This window comes from Tachysurus fulvidraco, chromosome 6, assembly GCF_022655615.1.
Source record: "Tachysurus fulvidraco isolate hzauxx_2018 chromosome 6, HZAU_PFXX_2.0, whole genome shotgun sequence".
Taxonomy (NCBI): Eukaryota; Metazoa; Chordata; class Actinopteri; order Siluriformes; family Bagridae; genus Tachysurus; species Tachysurus fulvidraco.
This window is the reverse complement of record NC_062523.1, coordinates 7,326,410-7,343,243: the sequence shown is the minus strand read 5'-3', so window position 1 is coordinate 7,343,243 and position 16,834 is coordinate 7,326,410. Positions and strand designations below refer to the sequence as shown.

The window sequence follows — 16,834 nt, the reverse complement described above, 5'->3', positions numbered from 1 at the left end:
ACATGGGAGACCGGGTTCTGCTGCTCGTCCCCAAATGAGCCTGCAAATTCAAGTGGCAGGGCTACTTTACATTCCTTGGCACGGTCAACGGCGGTCACCTGCAACAAACCAGTAAGCAAGCAGACACACAATTAAATCATATTAGCTAATGAAAAAGTGGATACCTTGCGCCCTTGTCACTCTCACCACGACATCTCTGCCAGGCCACGCGCATATCATCTATCATGAAATCAATACCCCTCCTGGAACAGTGGTTCATCAGCGGCCTTATTGGGCTATAGAGGATTCTTCGACTACCCCTTCATTGTCTAAACTGGAGCCTCTGACACAGAACTGGGAGCTGTCCTGTCTCAGGAGATCGAAGCTAAGGAGTTCCTGCTCCTAGATGAGGTAAGATTTGATTCATATTTGGTGAACTAATGAGGTATAAGGTAGCCTAAATGGCTCGATTTAAGCTTTGGTATTTCACCCTTATCGATGAATGGAATAATACCTACTCTGGATTTTAAACATGGCAGTCAAAATCTCACAATGCACACTGAATTACTTCAGACATTGGCCCCAAGAGAGCAAAAGAAGGTTTGAAGGACAATGATTCATATTGTTACAAAGAGTGGTCACACTTCCACCATCGGGTCTAAAAGTCTTCTCCAAACCAACTTGTAGACAATTAGACTGAGCAATCAAAGAGCTTCGCAAGACATATTTCGGAAGTGGGAGAAACAAGCTACAATGCCCATGTAGAAAGAGATACAATAAGATCCCCTGGTAAAAGCAAACATTTGTTACCATCAGGTCTGAAAGTCCATGCACTAACCAGTTGAGCCCAACAGCCTTGTCATGCTTAGCTGGAACCCTGTGAGGTTGAAGCTAGCCTAAATGGCTGGATTTAAGATTTGGTATCTTTCGCTTAACGATGAATGGAATAATATCTACTCTGGATTTGAAACATGGCAGTCAAAAACTCACAATGGGTCTTCTCCAATCCAACATGTAGACAATTAAACTGAGCAATCAATGAGCCACAGCTACACAAGACTTACCTTGGGAAGCAAGCGCTCTACCATTTGAGCTAATTCCCCATGCTATAAAACATAAAGCCAGGCCGGCATGACTGTGAGGTGGGTGCCTTTAGCCGTTTGGATATAACCAATCTACCTACGTGTTGACTTACCTGCTTGTAACTCTTTGGAATGTTTTCTTCAGAGGCATCTGTTGATTGATTTAGATTGCTTGCTTATTGTTTTGGTAGAAGTTGTCTTTTTACCAGGGTGGTTCTAAAATAAGTGGTTCTCCAAGGCACAAGGCACAATGGAAAAATATAAAGAGGCGATCTTCATGGCTCCTGTCCATTCGAGATAAAGAGCAGCTGCTTATAGGCTGGTGACAACTGTTTGCTTTGTCCATCTGGTGTTATTGTAACTTTTCTGTGTAAAACATTGAATGGATTATATTTAAACCATCTTTCTAATAAAACTACTTAGACTGTTTTTTGCATAAGGCTCATGGCTTGTTTCTCCCACTAGCATGCAAGAGGTACCACCACCGCTAGGAGGCGAGACTGCATCAACTTCATTGTAACTTCATTGTAACTTTTAAGCATTAAATCCCCTAAATACATGGTTAAATTATATGCTGTTTGAAAGCTTAGACTCTCAGGATTTTGTTAAGCGCGCACACACAAAGCATAATATGATTTATAGCAGTCATAGTAATTTAACCATTTGATAGCCACCTGAACTAGGTGGCGATAGTTTGGTTTGTTTACTCACCTTTAAACGCTGGTCTTTAAATTTCCCTTTCTTCACATTGTCACTAATGTTAATGTATTTTCCAAAACAAATGCTTGAAAAATCCCCAAGAGTCCAAGGAACTGGAATATGTAAGCCTTTTAATCCAAAACACATTGCTCGCCTCACAAGAATTATGTTTCTGACCGGAAACTGTAAACAGAGGTTCACTTCCGTCCTTTGTTCGACTCCTACTTCTCATTGGAGGCTTCAAAACTTACAAAATGCGTCAGATTTGTAGTCGAGGGTCTAACGAATCAAACAAGCCCTCTCATGAGCCAACCAGTGCCTGTGGTGCAGAGATAGGCAGCTAAGAATCCAATGAGGTCTCTCAATGCTATGTGGGACACCCTCCCTTTGACTGACAATTGCTCCCTCCAGTAGCGATTTGATGTTTCGCGAGCATCATAGCTCTTTAGCCAATAAGAAGACGATTCCAACGAGATGCAACATGATACATCTGGTGAGGGCAGGCTGTGCAATAAGCATGCGCATATTAATTTTTTTCAACTTTATTGCGCAATTCTCAAACTTTTCACACTCTCACACCTCAGGGTGTCAGTTTACAGGCCTTTTTTCACAGCAGGCTTCTAGGCAGATGGGTTCTCTTTGTTATAGGACTTTTGAACTAAGCATGCAGTCTTTTTATACAAAGTTATACAGTAAACAAATAAACAAGAAAAACATGAACGGACAGACATGTCCGTAGAAAAATATTCATATAAAATCCATTTTTGAGTCTTTTGACTTCATTTTTTTTGGTGAAAGCCAAGACATGTGGCTATAACCCTCAGTTGTTGTTTACCTACCATCATTAAATACAGCAATGCATGTAATCAGTTTATCAGGTAAACAACTCAGATGGAAATAAAAACCCTCCATTCTAGCCTCTGTAACTCTGTGTCAGTAAGGACTACAATCACCCTGATACTTTTATCAGAAACTAGAGACTCTCTTCTTTCCTATGAGACCAGGCTCACCTCTGTGTGTCAAAGAATATGGGAGCTGTACCACTTTTTAGGTTGATATGTCATCTAGGCGAAAAGCATGAAAATGGGGGGGGCGACAGGTAAAGGCAGTAAGTCTGAATAAGACATTGCTCTGTGATAGGTGAAATGTATCGTCTGTTCCATACATGCTATTTAGCTTAACCCATTTTGTGAATGTTTTCTAGAATACAAATGGAGATAAAGTTGACATTAAAAAGTTACTATTACTTCGTTGTGATTTCTGCTGAAAATGAAATGATGTAGGTTTATACTGTGTTATTTTATATGATACAATCATTACAAATGGCATGTTAGTGGAGAGTTCTATGCATTGGTAAATCTTTACAATCCCTTTGTGTACAATTGACATACCAAAGAAAACAGATTTATCTGAATCCATTAAAAGCAAGTGGTTTATATGATACAATCATGACGTATGGCATACTTAAGAATCCTTTCGTGTTTCAATATGCCTTACGTCCCCTGTGTGAATGTTTTACTCACCAACAAATCAGAATCCATTAAAAGCAAGTTGTTTATTAAGAAAAAAATCATGTTAACATAGGACAAAAAGCCATGTCAGCTGATTGCTCAGAACATTCGTTAACAGGTTTGACACTGAGGAAACCACATGTGCTTTGTAATCCTGGAAACAAAAAACAGTCCCTGCATCCTCCCAGTGTTGTGTAACAGAACAAAAACAGCATACATATACATTGCTGATGTTTGGTGAAGAAACGGTGAAATTTTGGTTAGCTCTGAGGCTTATTCTATTCCTACCATGTTCTAGGATTTCAGTAATAACTTACACAAATTCTGTACATAATTACAGCAGGCTTACTGCCTGACACAGCTCACAAAAAAAGAAAAAAAAGAAAAAGAAAAATACAGAATGCAGCCTTGGAAATAAGCATCCTCTTTACATTGCTGGCCTTTTCATTATACAGCGAATAATGGATCTGAAAAATACAAGCGACTATTCTTACACTCATAAACAAGCACTGAAACGAAGCCCTTTACACCTGTACTCGAGATATTTTGTTTTCCTGAAGTTACTCTGCCGTTTCTGCTCATTCGTTCTGATATTCTGGAAAAAAGGGTGGGTGTGGATTAAAAATTAGCTTCTGTATCAGTAAAGCACAGTACGTAAGTCACTTTGGAAAATGTCACCCCAGTACATTCATTTTTGTGTGTGATGCATGCGGGTTTAGGTCATGAATGGTCATGAAGCTCGAGCAGAAAATTTAAGACATCTATAAATCTGCTGTTTCGATACAAAAACTGAGTTACACACTTACCAATGAAACAAAGAGCCTGACATGACGACATATAGATACGTATAATGGAGATAACGGTAATAATATCTTAAATATGATTCACACTGCACCCTGATAGGAATGATTAAAAAAAATAAACACGGTATGAAATGTGTCTACAGGTAACTGGAAATATTTAAGGCTCATGTCAAGATGCCGGATGAAGAACGAGTAACCTTTATGTTGATGCTGTTTGAAACATAACAACAAACCAAAGAACTAACAGCAAACCAGAAAACACTGCAACAACCTTGAAAACGCACCACAAAAGCGAGAATGTTGATCATCACATGCTCGATCGCTATTGGTTCAGAAGAGGTTTAGACTTGGATTCTAACAATCTACTAATGCATTTATAATAATAATAATAATTATTATTATTATTTTAGATATTCAGTCAACCTGTTAATTATACAAATGCTGAAAAACTCACCTAAAGGAAGCCAGGCTGTTAAAAAGAAAGAATTTCTCTTTAATGGATCATTTTGTTTGATTAAAGGCTCTCAATCTGATCGTTTATTTATCATAAAATACCGCTTATATTATGTGAGGAAACTAGCATCTGAATAAATTCTTCCTTTTGATCATGAACTGAATTAGTATGTTGTTTTTCTATTGTTTAAGTACAGGAAAAGCATCCATGGCTGCAGTTAGCTGCAGACAGGAACTGAAAGATTACCTTAAAACTTTAAGGTTCTGGTGTAGAAAGCACTTTGGTTTCGTGGGACGTTAAGACAGCGAGAGGTTTGTGGACCAAAACGTTAGAGTGTGCTGAATATCTGTATAATACACCTGCACTGATACTATAAACTAGCTGAACATAGGTGAAAACACTAAGCATGCATGCCTCAGTCTCTCAGCATTCAGGCTTTTGCTTGCTGATTCAGTCGAGGATAAAGAAATCACCACAGCGGTTGGAAGGTTCATATACTCAGTAATGGTGTTTCTAGGATTTAAAAACTCACCCAGGGCTATAAAGAGCTACACATCTCTGAGAGCACAACTGGCTAACAGGAGAATAATGTAAAGCTCAATGCTTCAGCCATATCACTCGGAGTCACAGCGGTTCGAGAATAATGCACAGTTTTTGTGTTGGTTGCATGTTCTTAAGCATCTTTCACACATTGCTTATATTTTCCTGATCGAGACACCACAGTTTCCTGTGTCGAATATAATTTCTGTATCTCAATTACACCACTAATCTTGGGTTTTCTGGTTTGCTGTTGCATTTTTGTTCTGTCGAAATCTTTTGCATGTACACAATAAGCTTCAGCTTAATGATGGTGATATTATATGCAGTTCTTTACAGTTTTTCTCAAATGCGCACACACAGGACTGTGTTATTAACCCTGACATGTGTAGCATCATCCACATCCATCCACTCTTACAGACAGTCAATTCCAGATTCCTTTTTTTAAAAATATATTTTAGGGAAATGTACGAAATGAATATAAAGGTTAATAGAAAGAAAGAAAGAAAGAAAGAAAGAAAGAAAGAAAGAAAGAAAGAAAGAAAAGAACAATTTGGTGCCAGGTTTCACTTTCTTCTTCCTTGCTTTATATAACTGTTTAGAAAATATCACTTCTAAAAAATATAATAATAATAATAATAATAATAATAATAATAATAATAATAAAATGCGTATTTTTGACCTAAATGTTAAAAACTCAGGACATTTGAAAGAAAAGAAAGCTTTGATTTATTATATTATTTCTGGAATGTTCTAGCCTTTTTTACTCAATCCATTTAATATTTAATCAGCAATACTTACATTAATATAATATAAGTACGTTAAACCTTATAGACAGAGTCTAAACACATGAGTGACAATAATTTCTTATTCCTAAAACTCCTGGAATCATGAACTGCAAACAACTTCACACTGAACACAAGATTAAAGCTACAACATTCACTGCCACTGAAAAAATAGATATATTTTAGGACAGATTAGAGGGCAGCATCACATATTATAGAGCAAAGTCCCAGAAAAGATTTGACAAACATGGCGTCTTCATAAACCTGATGGGGTTCAAACAGAACAAACAGAGGTAACACAACCTCACAGGTTTGCTTAAGGACCTGTGTGATTAGCATGCTACTAAAGCTAACATGCTAGTTAGCCATGATATTCCGCAAAGAGTAGCCTAGTTGCGTCAGCACCTGAAAAATAGCTGCCCGTTACTCATAATAAGCAAATTAATACACCTGATATGTTGTGGTTAATAATGCAGCCTGGGTCTTGTTTTGCTAGGTGTTTAGCCTAATTAGTGTTGAGGTATTTTAATGCAGTGACACTGTGTGTAAGCAAAAGAGAAAAACTGCAATCCTGAGCATCAAACCCACACAATAGTAATTGCGACACAAACACCAATATATCAGATCAGCTATCTGTCATATTGCACTTTCGGTAGTCTGTAAAAATCTCTTGTAGATTTTGAAGCATGTCAGTGTGCTGGGATATGAAACGATGAAACTGTCTTGTTTTACTTTGATCAGGAAGCTGAGGTGAGAGCGGACTTCTCCATTTGTGCTCGTTCGGTCCGCAAAAAAAACAAAAACAAAAACAAAAAAAAAAAACACAGAGAAAGTCTCTGAGTGAGAGATCGATTAAAGTGCTGATTTGGGATCGAATATGAATATCAGCAGTAATGGCTGGGCTGCGTTGTATGAGTTATACAGTATACTCCTTATTGTTTATAAAAATCAAATCAAGTCAGCCAGCCAAGATATGTTGGGTATCCAAAGTCTCTTCAGTTTTTTTTTCCTGCTAGACATATGATGCTCATGTAGATAACAATAACAGAAAGTTTATCTCACCACAAATTATTATCTAACATCCACAAACCACATCCATTGTTTTTTTTTTTTGGTCAAGTCATGTGTGTGACGGAAAATAAATCTCCCGTTGTTACTATTATGAAGCTGGTAAGATACATTTAGGCCTAAAAGACAACACACAGGAACACAAATACTCACTGAATAACAGAACGTTGTTACTATGTGTAATAAATACTATCCGATACGATAGTTAGCGTATATCCAAGATCACAGCGTGTCGAAATGAGAATTCCTATAAGAAGATGCCTAGATGGGATACTATTTCTGGTAGATTTGGTAGATGTGAATCACTTTTTTTTAGCTAATATTTCACACAACTCCTTGCGTGATGGAGAACTTTTGCTACAGTAAGTCATGTTTTAGGGAAGTTTAAATTAAATCTGGAATAAAATCAAGGGAATAGAAATTCAATCATATATAATGGATTAAATAAGGATTAAAGAACGGAGAGAAGTGAAAAGCTACGAGGAGTTTGCTTACAGTGCGTAACTAAGCAACAACATTCTCTTCTGTTACACGATGATTTAGTACTGTATGTCTCAGTAACTGGATAATCTTTTCACCCCTACAAAATCCCATAATGCATCACATCTCCCAATATTCCCTTACTAGACATTGTGACGTCATATATTCAGAAGCATCTCATATTGGAAAAAACAAAACAAAAACAAAAATGGAAGATAAACTTTCAGTCAATTTCGTCTACAAATGTAACAGTCTGCTATTGTTTTAGCTCTAAAATGGTACTTAAATTTTGATTTTTAACTTTATTTCATGTGTATTTGAGTCCATCAATCAACTTTTACTAGCTGGTCTGCAATCCTGCCTGAATTGTCATGACAAAAAATGTGTGTGATTAAGCCAACAAATTAACATGACATACAAAAGTATTTTATGTTTTTGCAGTGACTTCAGAATGTCACAATTGTCATCAGTGTTCTAGTGAGCCAGAGACTTCACCAGTGGCTGAATTTGTTTACCTGATGTACTGATTCTCCAGCTAGGGAGCTACAGTATAGAGCTGATCGAGATGCATGCTGTAACGTTACAGGTGGCGGCCATCTCGGTGGAATGGAATTAAAATAATAAAATAATAAGTGCAGATGAGTATCATTCAACCCTTTTCCCCAAAAATACCTGTTTCCAAAAATATGCAGGTACTGTAGAGGTAATGTAGAAGTAATTTAAATTTCACTATTTATTACAAGCCAATCACTATGACACAACAATTTAGGCATGTTTTTAGGTGAGACAGACTTCCATTATTTATAACTACATTAGCATCATAAATCCAGTGCAAAAAAAAAGTTCATTACATTTAACCTGAAAGGACATTTGTATATATTGTAATATTCCTTGAACCTGATATCTGAAATAAGAACAAAACCGAAATGTCAGTCAGTTGAAATGGGGAGACACTGTTTCAGAGGCAACAGTCTTCCTTAGAGGAAAACACACACACACACGCTGCATAGTTCCATCATGTTCACTCATCATCAAGATGTGCAGAAGGAAAAAACGTCTTAATTTCCGTCTCACTTTCTCACTGGTTTCACATGTTGTAGGCCACGTAAATGGGGTCGAGCTGATCGGCGAGGAAGCCGTCACGCAGGTGCATACGCTGCTTCTCACCGCGAGAGTTGATAGGAATGACGCCAGGGTCCACCACCACCACCACGCCCACGATCAGGTAATGCTCCTCCAGAACCACGTTGGTGACGAGCGGAACGAGATCCAGAGCCTCCTGCTCCAAGCCTTCCAGCTCCACCACCACCACCAGCAGGTTAGTCCACGAAAACACGGCGCTGCAGACGACAAACACAAAGCGACAACTTTGAGGTAAAGACGTTTACATAGAGCACAGGAAGGAAACGGATAATAAAAGCAATAAATATCGGCACACATCGGCAAATGATTCGAGATCCTGTTACATTTTTGCATACAAACCAAAAGGCATCAGATAATCTGTATACATTCATTCATTCATTCATTCATTTTCTACCGCTTATCCGAACTTCTCGGGTCACAGGGAGCCTGTGCTTATCTCAGGCGTCATCGGGCATCAAGGCAGGATACACCCTGGACGGAATGCCAACCCATCACAGGGCACACACACTCTCTCATTCACTCACACACTCACACACTACGGACAATTTTCCAGAGATGCCAATCAAACTACCATGCATGTCTTTGGACCGGGGGAGGAAACCGGAGTACCCGGAGGAAACCCCCGAGGCACGGAGAGAATATGCAAACTCCAAACACACAAGGCGGAGGCGGGAATCAAACCTCCAACCCTGGAGGTGTGCGGCGAACGTGCTAACCACTAAGCCACCGTGCCCAGATAATAATATATATTAATAAAAATAATAATATATGAATAACAAAATTAATAATAATATTAATAATAATAATAATTCAGCAAGGGAGAGAGAGTGAGAGAGAAGGTGTGTAAAAGTGTGTGTGTGAGAGAGAGAGAGAGAGAGAGAGAGAGAGAGAGTGTGTGTGTTTTTCTCACCACTCAGCGATGCTCTTGTGTGATCTGATGACAGAGGTTTCAATATCAATGGGGTGATAACGCATCCCTCTGAGCTCCAGTGTCTCATCCAGAGATCCTACTACATACAGGGCATCATGCCGTTCTACACACACACACACACACACACACACACAAACAATTTTGGGTTTTGCATTAAGATTAACAACATTATCCAATAAAATTATGTTTTTAATGTCACTAACCAACATTGACATTAATAATTTCTTTTTTTTAGCCAGTTTTCCTCACAAGATGAAAACTGTCACATGATACACATCACAGTGTGCCAGTGTTTCTAACAAGAAAATAGTTTCTTGAATGTTAAAATTCTGGCATTTGTGAACAAGATAGAGATTTCTTTAGATGTGCACCATGCGACAGTAGGAAAAGGACAAGGCAAAGTTTTTACTGTGGCTGTTAATGCGTAATTATGTCACCCCTTCATTTATATACTGAGCAAATGGACCACAATTTCACCTACATGTTATAAATTGGCTCACAAGACCAAAACTCATGAATCTAGAGATCACCAATAGAAAGTAACCAATGCCAATAACGAATAAGTGTATTTCAAGTCCCCTGTCCTTTCCCCTTCAGTTATTTTTAAATTTTATTATTTTATCTGTTAATTAAAAAAAATAGAAAATTATTGATTCTCTATTGCAATACCATGGAGTCACACTATAAATGTTGGCACCCTCTAAACCAGGGTGGCCAACCCCGGCTCCTGAGCTGCATGCGGCTCTTTGCCAGGTGTCATGCGGCACTTTCGTTCATACCAAAGTTTGTATTTGTGTCTTTTTTATATGGGTGTTCGCTTTGCTTGAGTTCAATACGGTATTTACATCAAATGCGCATGTGAGTAGGATGAAAATACCTCAAAGTAAAAAATTTGTGTCAAGTTCGCTCTTAAAATGGCAGGGGAAAAAAGGTGATGATCATGTGTGCCCATGTGTATGATGTGGCTCTTTGCGGTAACACAGTAAAAAGTGTGGCTCTTGGTCTCTGACTGGTTGGCCACCCCATTCAGTTAGTAAAAACATGTAGTTTCAATAAAGGAACAACAGAAAGACAGAAAAAAAAAGAAGAGTTGTATTTTAAGTGTCAGTTCATGACCACATCTGCAGAGAATGGGATTGAGAGAGAGAGAGAGAGAGAGAGAGAGAGAGAGAGAAGCTTATAAGTGGTACTCTGCTCCTTGTGCAGCTTGTTTACCTCCACTGGCATCAGTGAGCTCAGTTCTGCGCAAAAAGCCAAGGTATCCTGTTCGCGCCCACACGGTTTGCGTGTCACCGAAACTCAGCTTAGTGCAGAAGTGATCAGCGTGCAGCGCCTCCTCACCGTAAACTGTGTAGTATCCTGCGGCATTGTGGGGGCTGCTAACCCAGATCTGTTTAATGACCACAATCACCTACTTTTAGCCCAAATGTATGACCTTTCAGTTTTCTTACACAAACACACCACATTCACACAAAGCAATGTTATTGGTTGAGTTTATAAATGTATATTGTGCTGAGAATAAACTCGCCTCTCCAAGATGAGAGTCTCCGAGCGGTCCTTTGGTCTCTGTGTGAGCTATAATTACTTTCACACCAGGCAGGATCTGCAGGAGAAAACACACAACATATAGACATACACTTAACCAAAACAAGCACATGCAGGCAGAATATGTGTGGGAACAGGGTAGATAGTGTGTAGTGTGTGCATGTAGACCAATTTACACAGTAAATTGAGAAATTCTTCTCCAACCCGGGGACAAGTACAGTTCCCGGGAAATTACTGGGAGAGTGGATATGTGAACAGAAGACTACTTGATTAATATGATTGAGCATGGAACAGTTAGAAATAAGGCCTACAGAGACTGAGAGAGAAATAGGGAACTGATGAATTTGTGTGTGTGTGTATGTGTGTGTGTGTGTGTGTGTGTGTGTGTGTGTGTGTGTGTGTGTGTGTGTGTGTGTGTGTGTGTGTGTGTGTGTTCTTGTTTTCTCACCTTCCCTGACTCCATCAGAGGCAGGCTGTGTGGGGAGCCTCTTTCAACTAAGCGCACTCTGAAACAGGTAAAAAATTCCCATGTTTTTTTGACCCGCTACTAAATAATAACACAACAGAGAATAGCAGTTACAGTGATTTTTCTCCATGGGTAAAATTCATTAACCCACACTACACATCAAACACCATCACTAACCCACACTATACATCAAACCCCATCACTAACCCACATTATACATCAAATCCTTCATTAACCCACATTATACACCAAACCCCATCACTAACCCACACTACACATCAAACCCCATCACTAACCCACATTATATATCAAACACCATCACAAAACCCACATTATACATCAAACACCATCACTAACCCACATTATACATCAAATCCTTCATTAACCAACATTATACATCAAACCCCATCACTAACCCACATTATACATCAAACCCCATCACTAACCCACATTATACATCAAATGGCTGAATGGCTGAATGGACTCACCTGTCATGTCGAAGTGCTCTCATGTCCACGTAGACAGTGGTGGGATCAGGACCAGCTGTACCCTGCATGGGAAGAATGGAATTAGTCTGGAAAATAAACTCTTTACTATGACACAGATATCTGAAGGACCAAATCCCATAACTTCCATCTTTCAGAATAAAGTTTTTCCAGAACTAAACAGATCATTTCGACTTCATTACAACACAGTATATTATATCAATACAATATACTGCACAGTTTAATACGGACATTACTTAAAGTAATTGAGATTCCGATAACACTTGAAGCGAATCTACTAAAAAAAAGGGACAATTTCAAGTTTGTAATAAATATTTCCCCCCAAAAAATGCATGAAGTGCAGTGTATACGGCATGTTATGTATTTGTTATTGCTAACAATCATTTTCAGCAAACACACATTTTAGTTTTTGGCTTTACTGTTGAGTACCAGATGATAAAATTTGGATATAAATGGGTGTTAATTTAACTTCGATCGGGTCCTTCAGGAATTTTGTTAACCCTTATACGACCAGGCAGAAAGGTAGAAGGTTATACCAGCCTCGACCACAAGAAGACGACGGTCTTTAAATCTTTAGCTACTCTAAACAGCTATGCAGTCTGTATTAGTGGCATCCGCATATTGAAAAGCGCTGACCAATTTACTTTTCCAGGTGCAGAGCAGCAACAGCAAAAAAAAAAATCACTCGGCTACACGTTTTCAAATACAGAGTTTAACATGCCTTTATTGGCGTTCCTTTCGGAGGGATTGGTTTGATCACGTTAAGGAAGGTTTATTAAGTGAAAGTTTGATAAACTACATCATCAGGAAGGGTCTATAAGAAGAAGAACTTAAGTTAATGTGTTCTAATGGAATTTCCATATTGGTGGATGGAGCATGCTTACTATTTTAAAGATATAAGATATAATATGTGTTGATATGTGCAAACTGAACCTTTAAACATTACCGACGACGCTTCTCAGGTTCCTGTACGTTTCGTTTTTATGTTATACCACAGCTTGTTAACCTCATACATATCCGTATCAATAGCGTGTCCACAGAAGGACAGTAGTCAGTGCTTTGACAGAGGAGTTTCCACTATCGAGTTTCTTAGTCGCATGACGATTCTTTTTTTTGGCTCATTAACTTCAAGAGAGAGAATAACGTAAAGGTTAGCGAGTGAACACAAGAGACAAATTGTAAGGGATTACAGGAACTGACTTATTCCTGTACATTGGACGTTCCAGAAGATTAAATATAAATAGTTGTTCGGTAAAATACCAAATAAACCTAAAGATTTCTCTGTGGTATAAGTGCAGTAACACACTTCAGACCACAGTGTTCTAAAAATATTCCGCTTCTACAGTATGTGGTAACCTATCACCACGACAGTATGGTCTGTCTACTGATACGTCACTTGTTGCACAGCTGACGAGGGCATGTTATAAACAGTATTTGAACAGAGTTAGAAATAAAAGACTGCAGCATGAGCAAAAAAAGTTGCTTTATAAGCAGCCCAAGCACTAATACAACTAGTGATTGATAGTACAGGCCATAACCAGGGCTCGACCAGAGTTAAGACAAGGTCAAATAATCTACCATTAACCCATACACTATTGTATATGGACAAAAGTTTGTGGATGGTGGCATCACAATGCCCGTGTGTACAAGGTGAGGTCTGTTAAGACATAACAGAGATAAAAAAAACTTGACTCAACTCCTCTGAACACCTTCAGGATGAACCGCTTCCATCACGGATCCTGAGGACCAACCCAAAGGAGTTTTACTGAACCAGGACACTTAAATGTGTCATTTCTACCTCCCACACAGACACACACATTAAACTATTTACAATAAGAAAAATCTTTGCACGCAATATATTTTCTATTTCAACTCTATATACCTATATCTATAGAGTGTATACACTATATAAAATTCGATTCACATTACATTCTCTATAGTCTACTATATTTTATTTTATATGTATCTACTGTACTTAGTTTGTTGTTGGTTCTGTTTATTGTTGAAACGTGGGATGAGTAAAACAAAGGAAAATAATTCACTGCATTTCATCACAGCTGGAATAGTGACATCGGTGTCTGATCTATGCTCTGATATCTAGTGGAAATTCTTCCCAGAAAAGAGAGCAAAATGCTTATCATTCGAGTGTGATGTTCAGGCGTCCACAAACCTTTGGCCACATAGTGCATCTTTAAACGACATGGCTTAATGCTGGAATAAATGAATAGGATATTGTCGGAGTCACATTTCTACAATCAATTAAAAAAATGAGCATCTATCTATCTATCTATCTATCTATCTATCTATCTATCTATCTATCTATCTATCTATCTATCTATCTATCTATCTATCTATATATATGTGTGTGTGTGTGTGTGTGTGTGTGTGTGTGTGTGTGTGTGTGTGTGTGTGTGTGTGTGTTACTAAAAACTCCATTCAGTTTTAAATGAGAGGATTTTCTCCACTTTTTCCAGCAGGCCAGTATTTTAAGCCACTGCCAAGATAAACAGATTCCCAGCATGGCAGAGCAACTCATGTTCAACTCAGTTTTAAAAATAAATAAAAAAAACTTGCAAGATTGCACTTGATCTTGCATTAAGTAAAAACTCCAATCAGGATTCATCAAATCAGCAGCATTAAAACCTTTTTTTTCCCCATAGTTTTTTTTAACCCATGCATAATATACATATGTGAATTGTGAGTGAAGAAGTGAAATTATTTTTAGAATATTTTATCAGAAATGATCGAGATCGATAATGATGTGGATTATTTATCTATTATTAGATAGATTAGATTAGATTATTATTATCTATTTAGCTATTATTTATCCTGTACGTGTACAACATATCAAAGATAACAAGTACAGAGAGACTGTACTAAATCACAGACAGCGTGAAGCAGCTTCCTATAACATGCAAATAAGCTAAACACTGAGGATCCCTCTCCGTCACACACTCACACACACACACACACACACACACACACACACACACACACACACACACACACACACACACACTCACAGAGAGAGACGCACAAACAGAGAAGCACAAATAAAAAGCAGACTGTGGACACTCTTCCCCTCTACACACTGTACCTGATCAGCCAGGTTGCCCAGTCTGTTGGGCTGACGGAGTGGGACACACACACACACACACACACACACACACACACACACACACACACACACACACACACACACACACAATACCCCAAAACACACAAAACGCCACATAAGGACAGACAGTGTAAGGGAAAAGAAAAAAGAAAAATGAGAACACAGACATGATGCCAAGAAATCAATCATCACATTTAAAATAATTTATTATTAATATGTCGCCTGAAATATGATTACAAACAAATAATAAAAATCATTAATGATCATAAGAAATTAAATATTCTTAGTTTTTTAATGTATAAAATCAGATCTCAGTTTATGTACTCGGGTCCGATTCAATATAATAACAGGAATCAAGCTATTTAGTCGGAAATAAGTAAATACAAAAGTAATGGCACCCCTCCTCACCTGAAGGCAGATGGCCACGTTGACTCTGCAGCCGAAGGTGGTGCTGACAGCTCGAGGCGAGAGGCCCAGATCCTTAAAGATCTTTGAAAACGACTGAGTGAGAGCGATGCGAGGTCTCTCCTCGGCTACCACCATGCAGGTGCGCACACACGACAGGTTGATGTTTCGTAACTGATGACATGGACAAACAGGGGGTAAATATATAAACAGAAACAAGTAACAAGGTGACTTAACAACATTTTACAAATTAATAACATATATATATACTTATAATATTAGTATGTTTATATGTGACACTAGAAAATGACTCCATGCAGCCTGGTATAATTAAAAACTGAGTAAATTTAAAAACTGTATACAATATGCCCAAATAATCCCAAATACTCTAATATAAAATCCTTCATGATATCTGTCACCATTTTCTAAATAATAATAACAGAATAAAGCCATTAGGCCTTGTTAACAGCTGCTTACTCTCTTGACTTGTTTTAATTTCCAACCAAAAGACAGGAAGAATGAGTGTGTGTGTGTGAGAGAGAGAGAGAGAGAGAGAGAGAGAGAGAGAGAGAGAGAGAGAGAGAGAGAGAGAGAGAGAGAGAGAGAGAGAGAGAGTACTAACTCGCAGAGCTTCAGTCTGAGAGCCCAGGCCTTTAGTGCACATATCCATCACTGAGTACGAGCAGAAGGTGACGCGAACTTTATACTGACTCACAGCCGAGAGCCACACAGACACGTTACTCTCCAACTCCAGAGGAGGAACCAGAACAGACTGGTGTCCTGAGTATACACTGCACACACACACACACACACACACACACACACACACACACACACACACACACACACACACACACACAGTAATTATTATTATTATTATTATTATTATTATTATTATTATTATTATTATTATTATTATATCTGACCCCTGGGATAATCAATATTAAACTGTTAATGCTGTTGAACTGTTCATATTTACTGTTAAATTCCAGTTCTCTTTAAAGTCAGATTGAGGGAAACAGATTCAGCTCATTCTTTTATTTAAAAAAACTAAGGTGTGGACTTCTGAGCAACGCAACAGGAAAATATTTGCCCTAACAATCAGCGTTCACGGATTCGTATCCGTGAACGATCCGGGAGTCTGTTTATCTCTGGGACTCTGCTCCCAGGGACAGCATTCTCTCTGTGTTCCTTATCAGTCACAGACACATTAGTGAATCATGTGTCTGGGAGCTCTGAATGTGTTTAAGGTGAAAATCAGAGAACAATCCAGAAAAGAATAATGAATGACGTAATTTCTCAGTGGTGTAAACATTTTATGT

At 38.3% G+C, this 16,834-nt stretch overlaps 1 protein-coding gene across 8 annotated transcripts in view; it reads right to left on the bottom strand.

Moving 5' to 3' along the window:
* Positions 1–3,296: 3,296 nt before the first annotated feature.
* The window catches only part of dip2a (disco-interacting protein 2 homolog A), a 126,458-nt gene continuing 112,920 nt past the window's right edge, over positions 3,297–16,834 (bottom strand). For 6 of the 8 annotated variants that reach the window (XM_027162564.2, XM_047815069.1, XM_027162562.2 and 3 more), the window contains 9 exons: positions 16,135–16,303; positions 15,516–15,686; positions 15,087–15,116; positions 11,972–12,033; positions 11,466–11,523; positions 11,001–11,075; positions 10,688–10,862; positions 9,452–9,575; positions 3,297–8,738 (listed from right to left, as the gene is read on the bottom strand). In XM_027162564.2, coding sequence (XP_027018365.1) covers positions 8,486–8,738; positions 9,452–9,575; positions 10,688–10,862; positions 11,001–11,075; positions 11,466–11,523; positions 11,972–12,033; positions 15,087–15,116; positions 15,516–15,686; positions 16,135–16,303 — 1,117 coding nt within the window. In that variant the 3' untranslated portion in view covers positions 3,297–8,485. Of the gene's footprint in view, positions 8,739–9,451; positions 9,576–10,687; positions 10,863–11,000; positions 11,076–11,465; positions 11,524–11,971; positions 12,034–15,086; positions 15,117–15,515; positions 15,687–16,134; positions 16,304–16,834 lie in introns of those variants that run through there. The other 2 variants (XM_027162563.2, XR_003443034.2) reach the window with 2 other exon arrangements.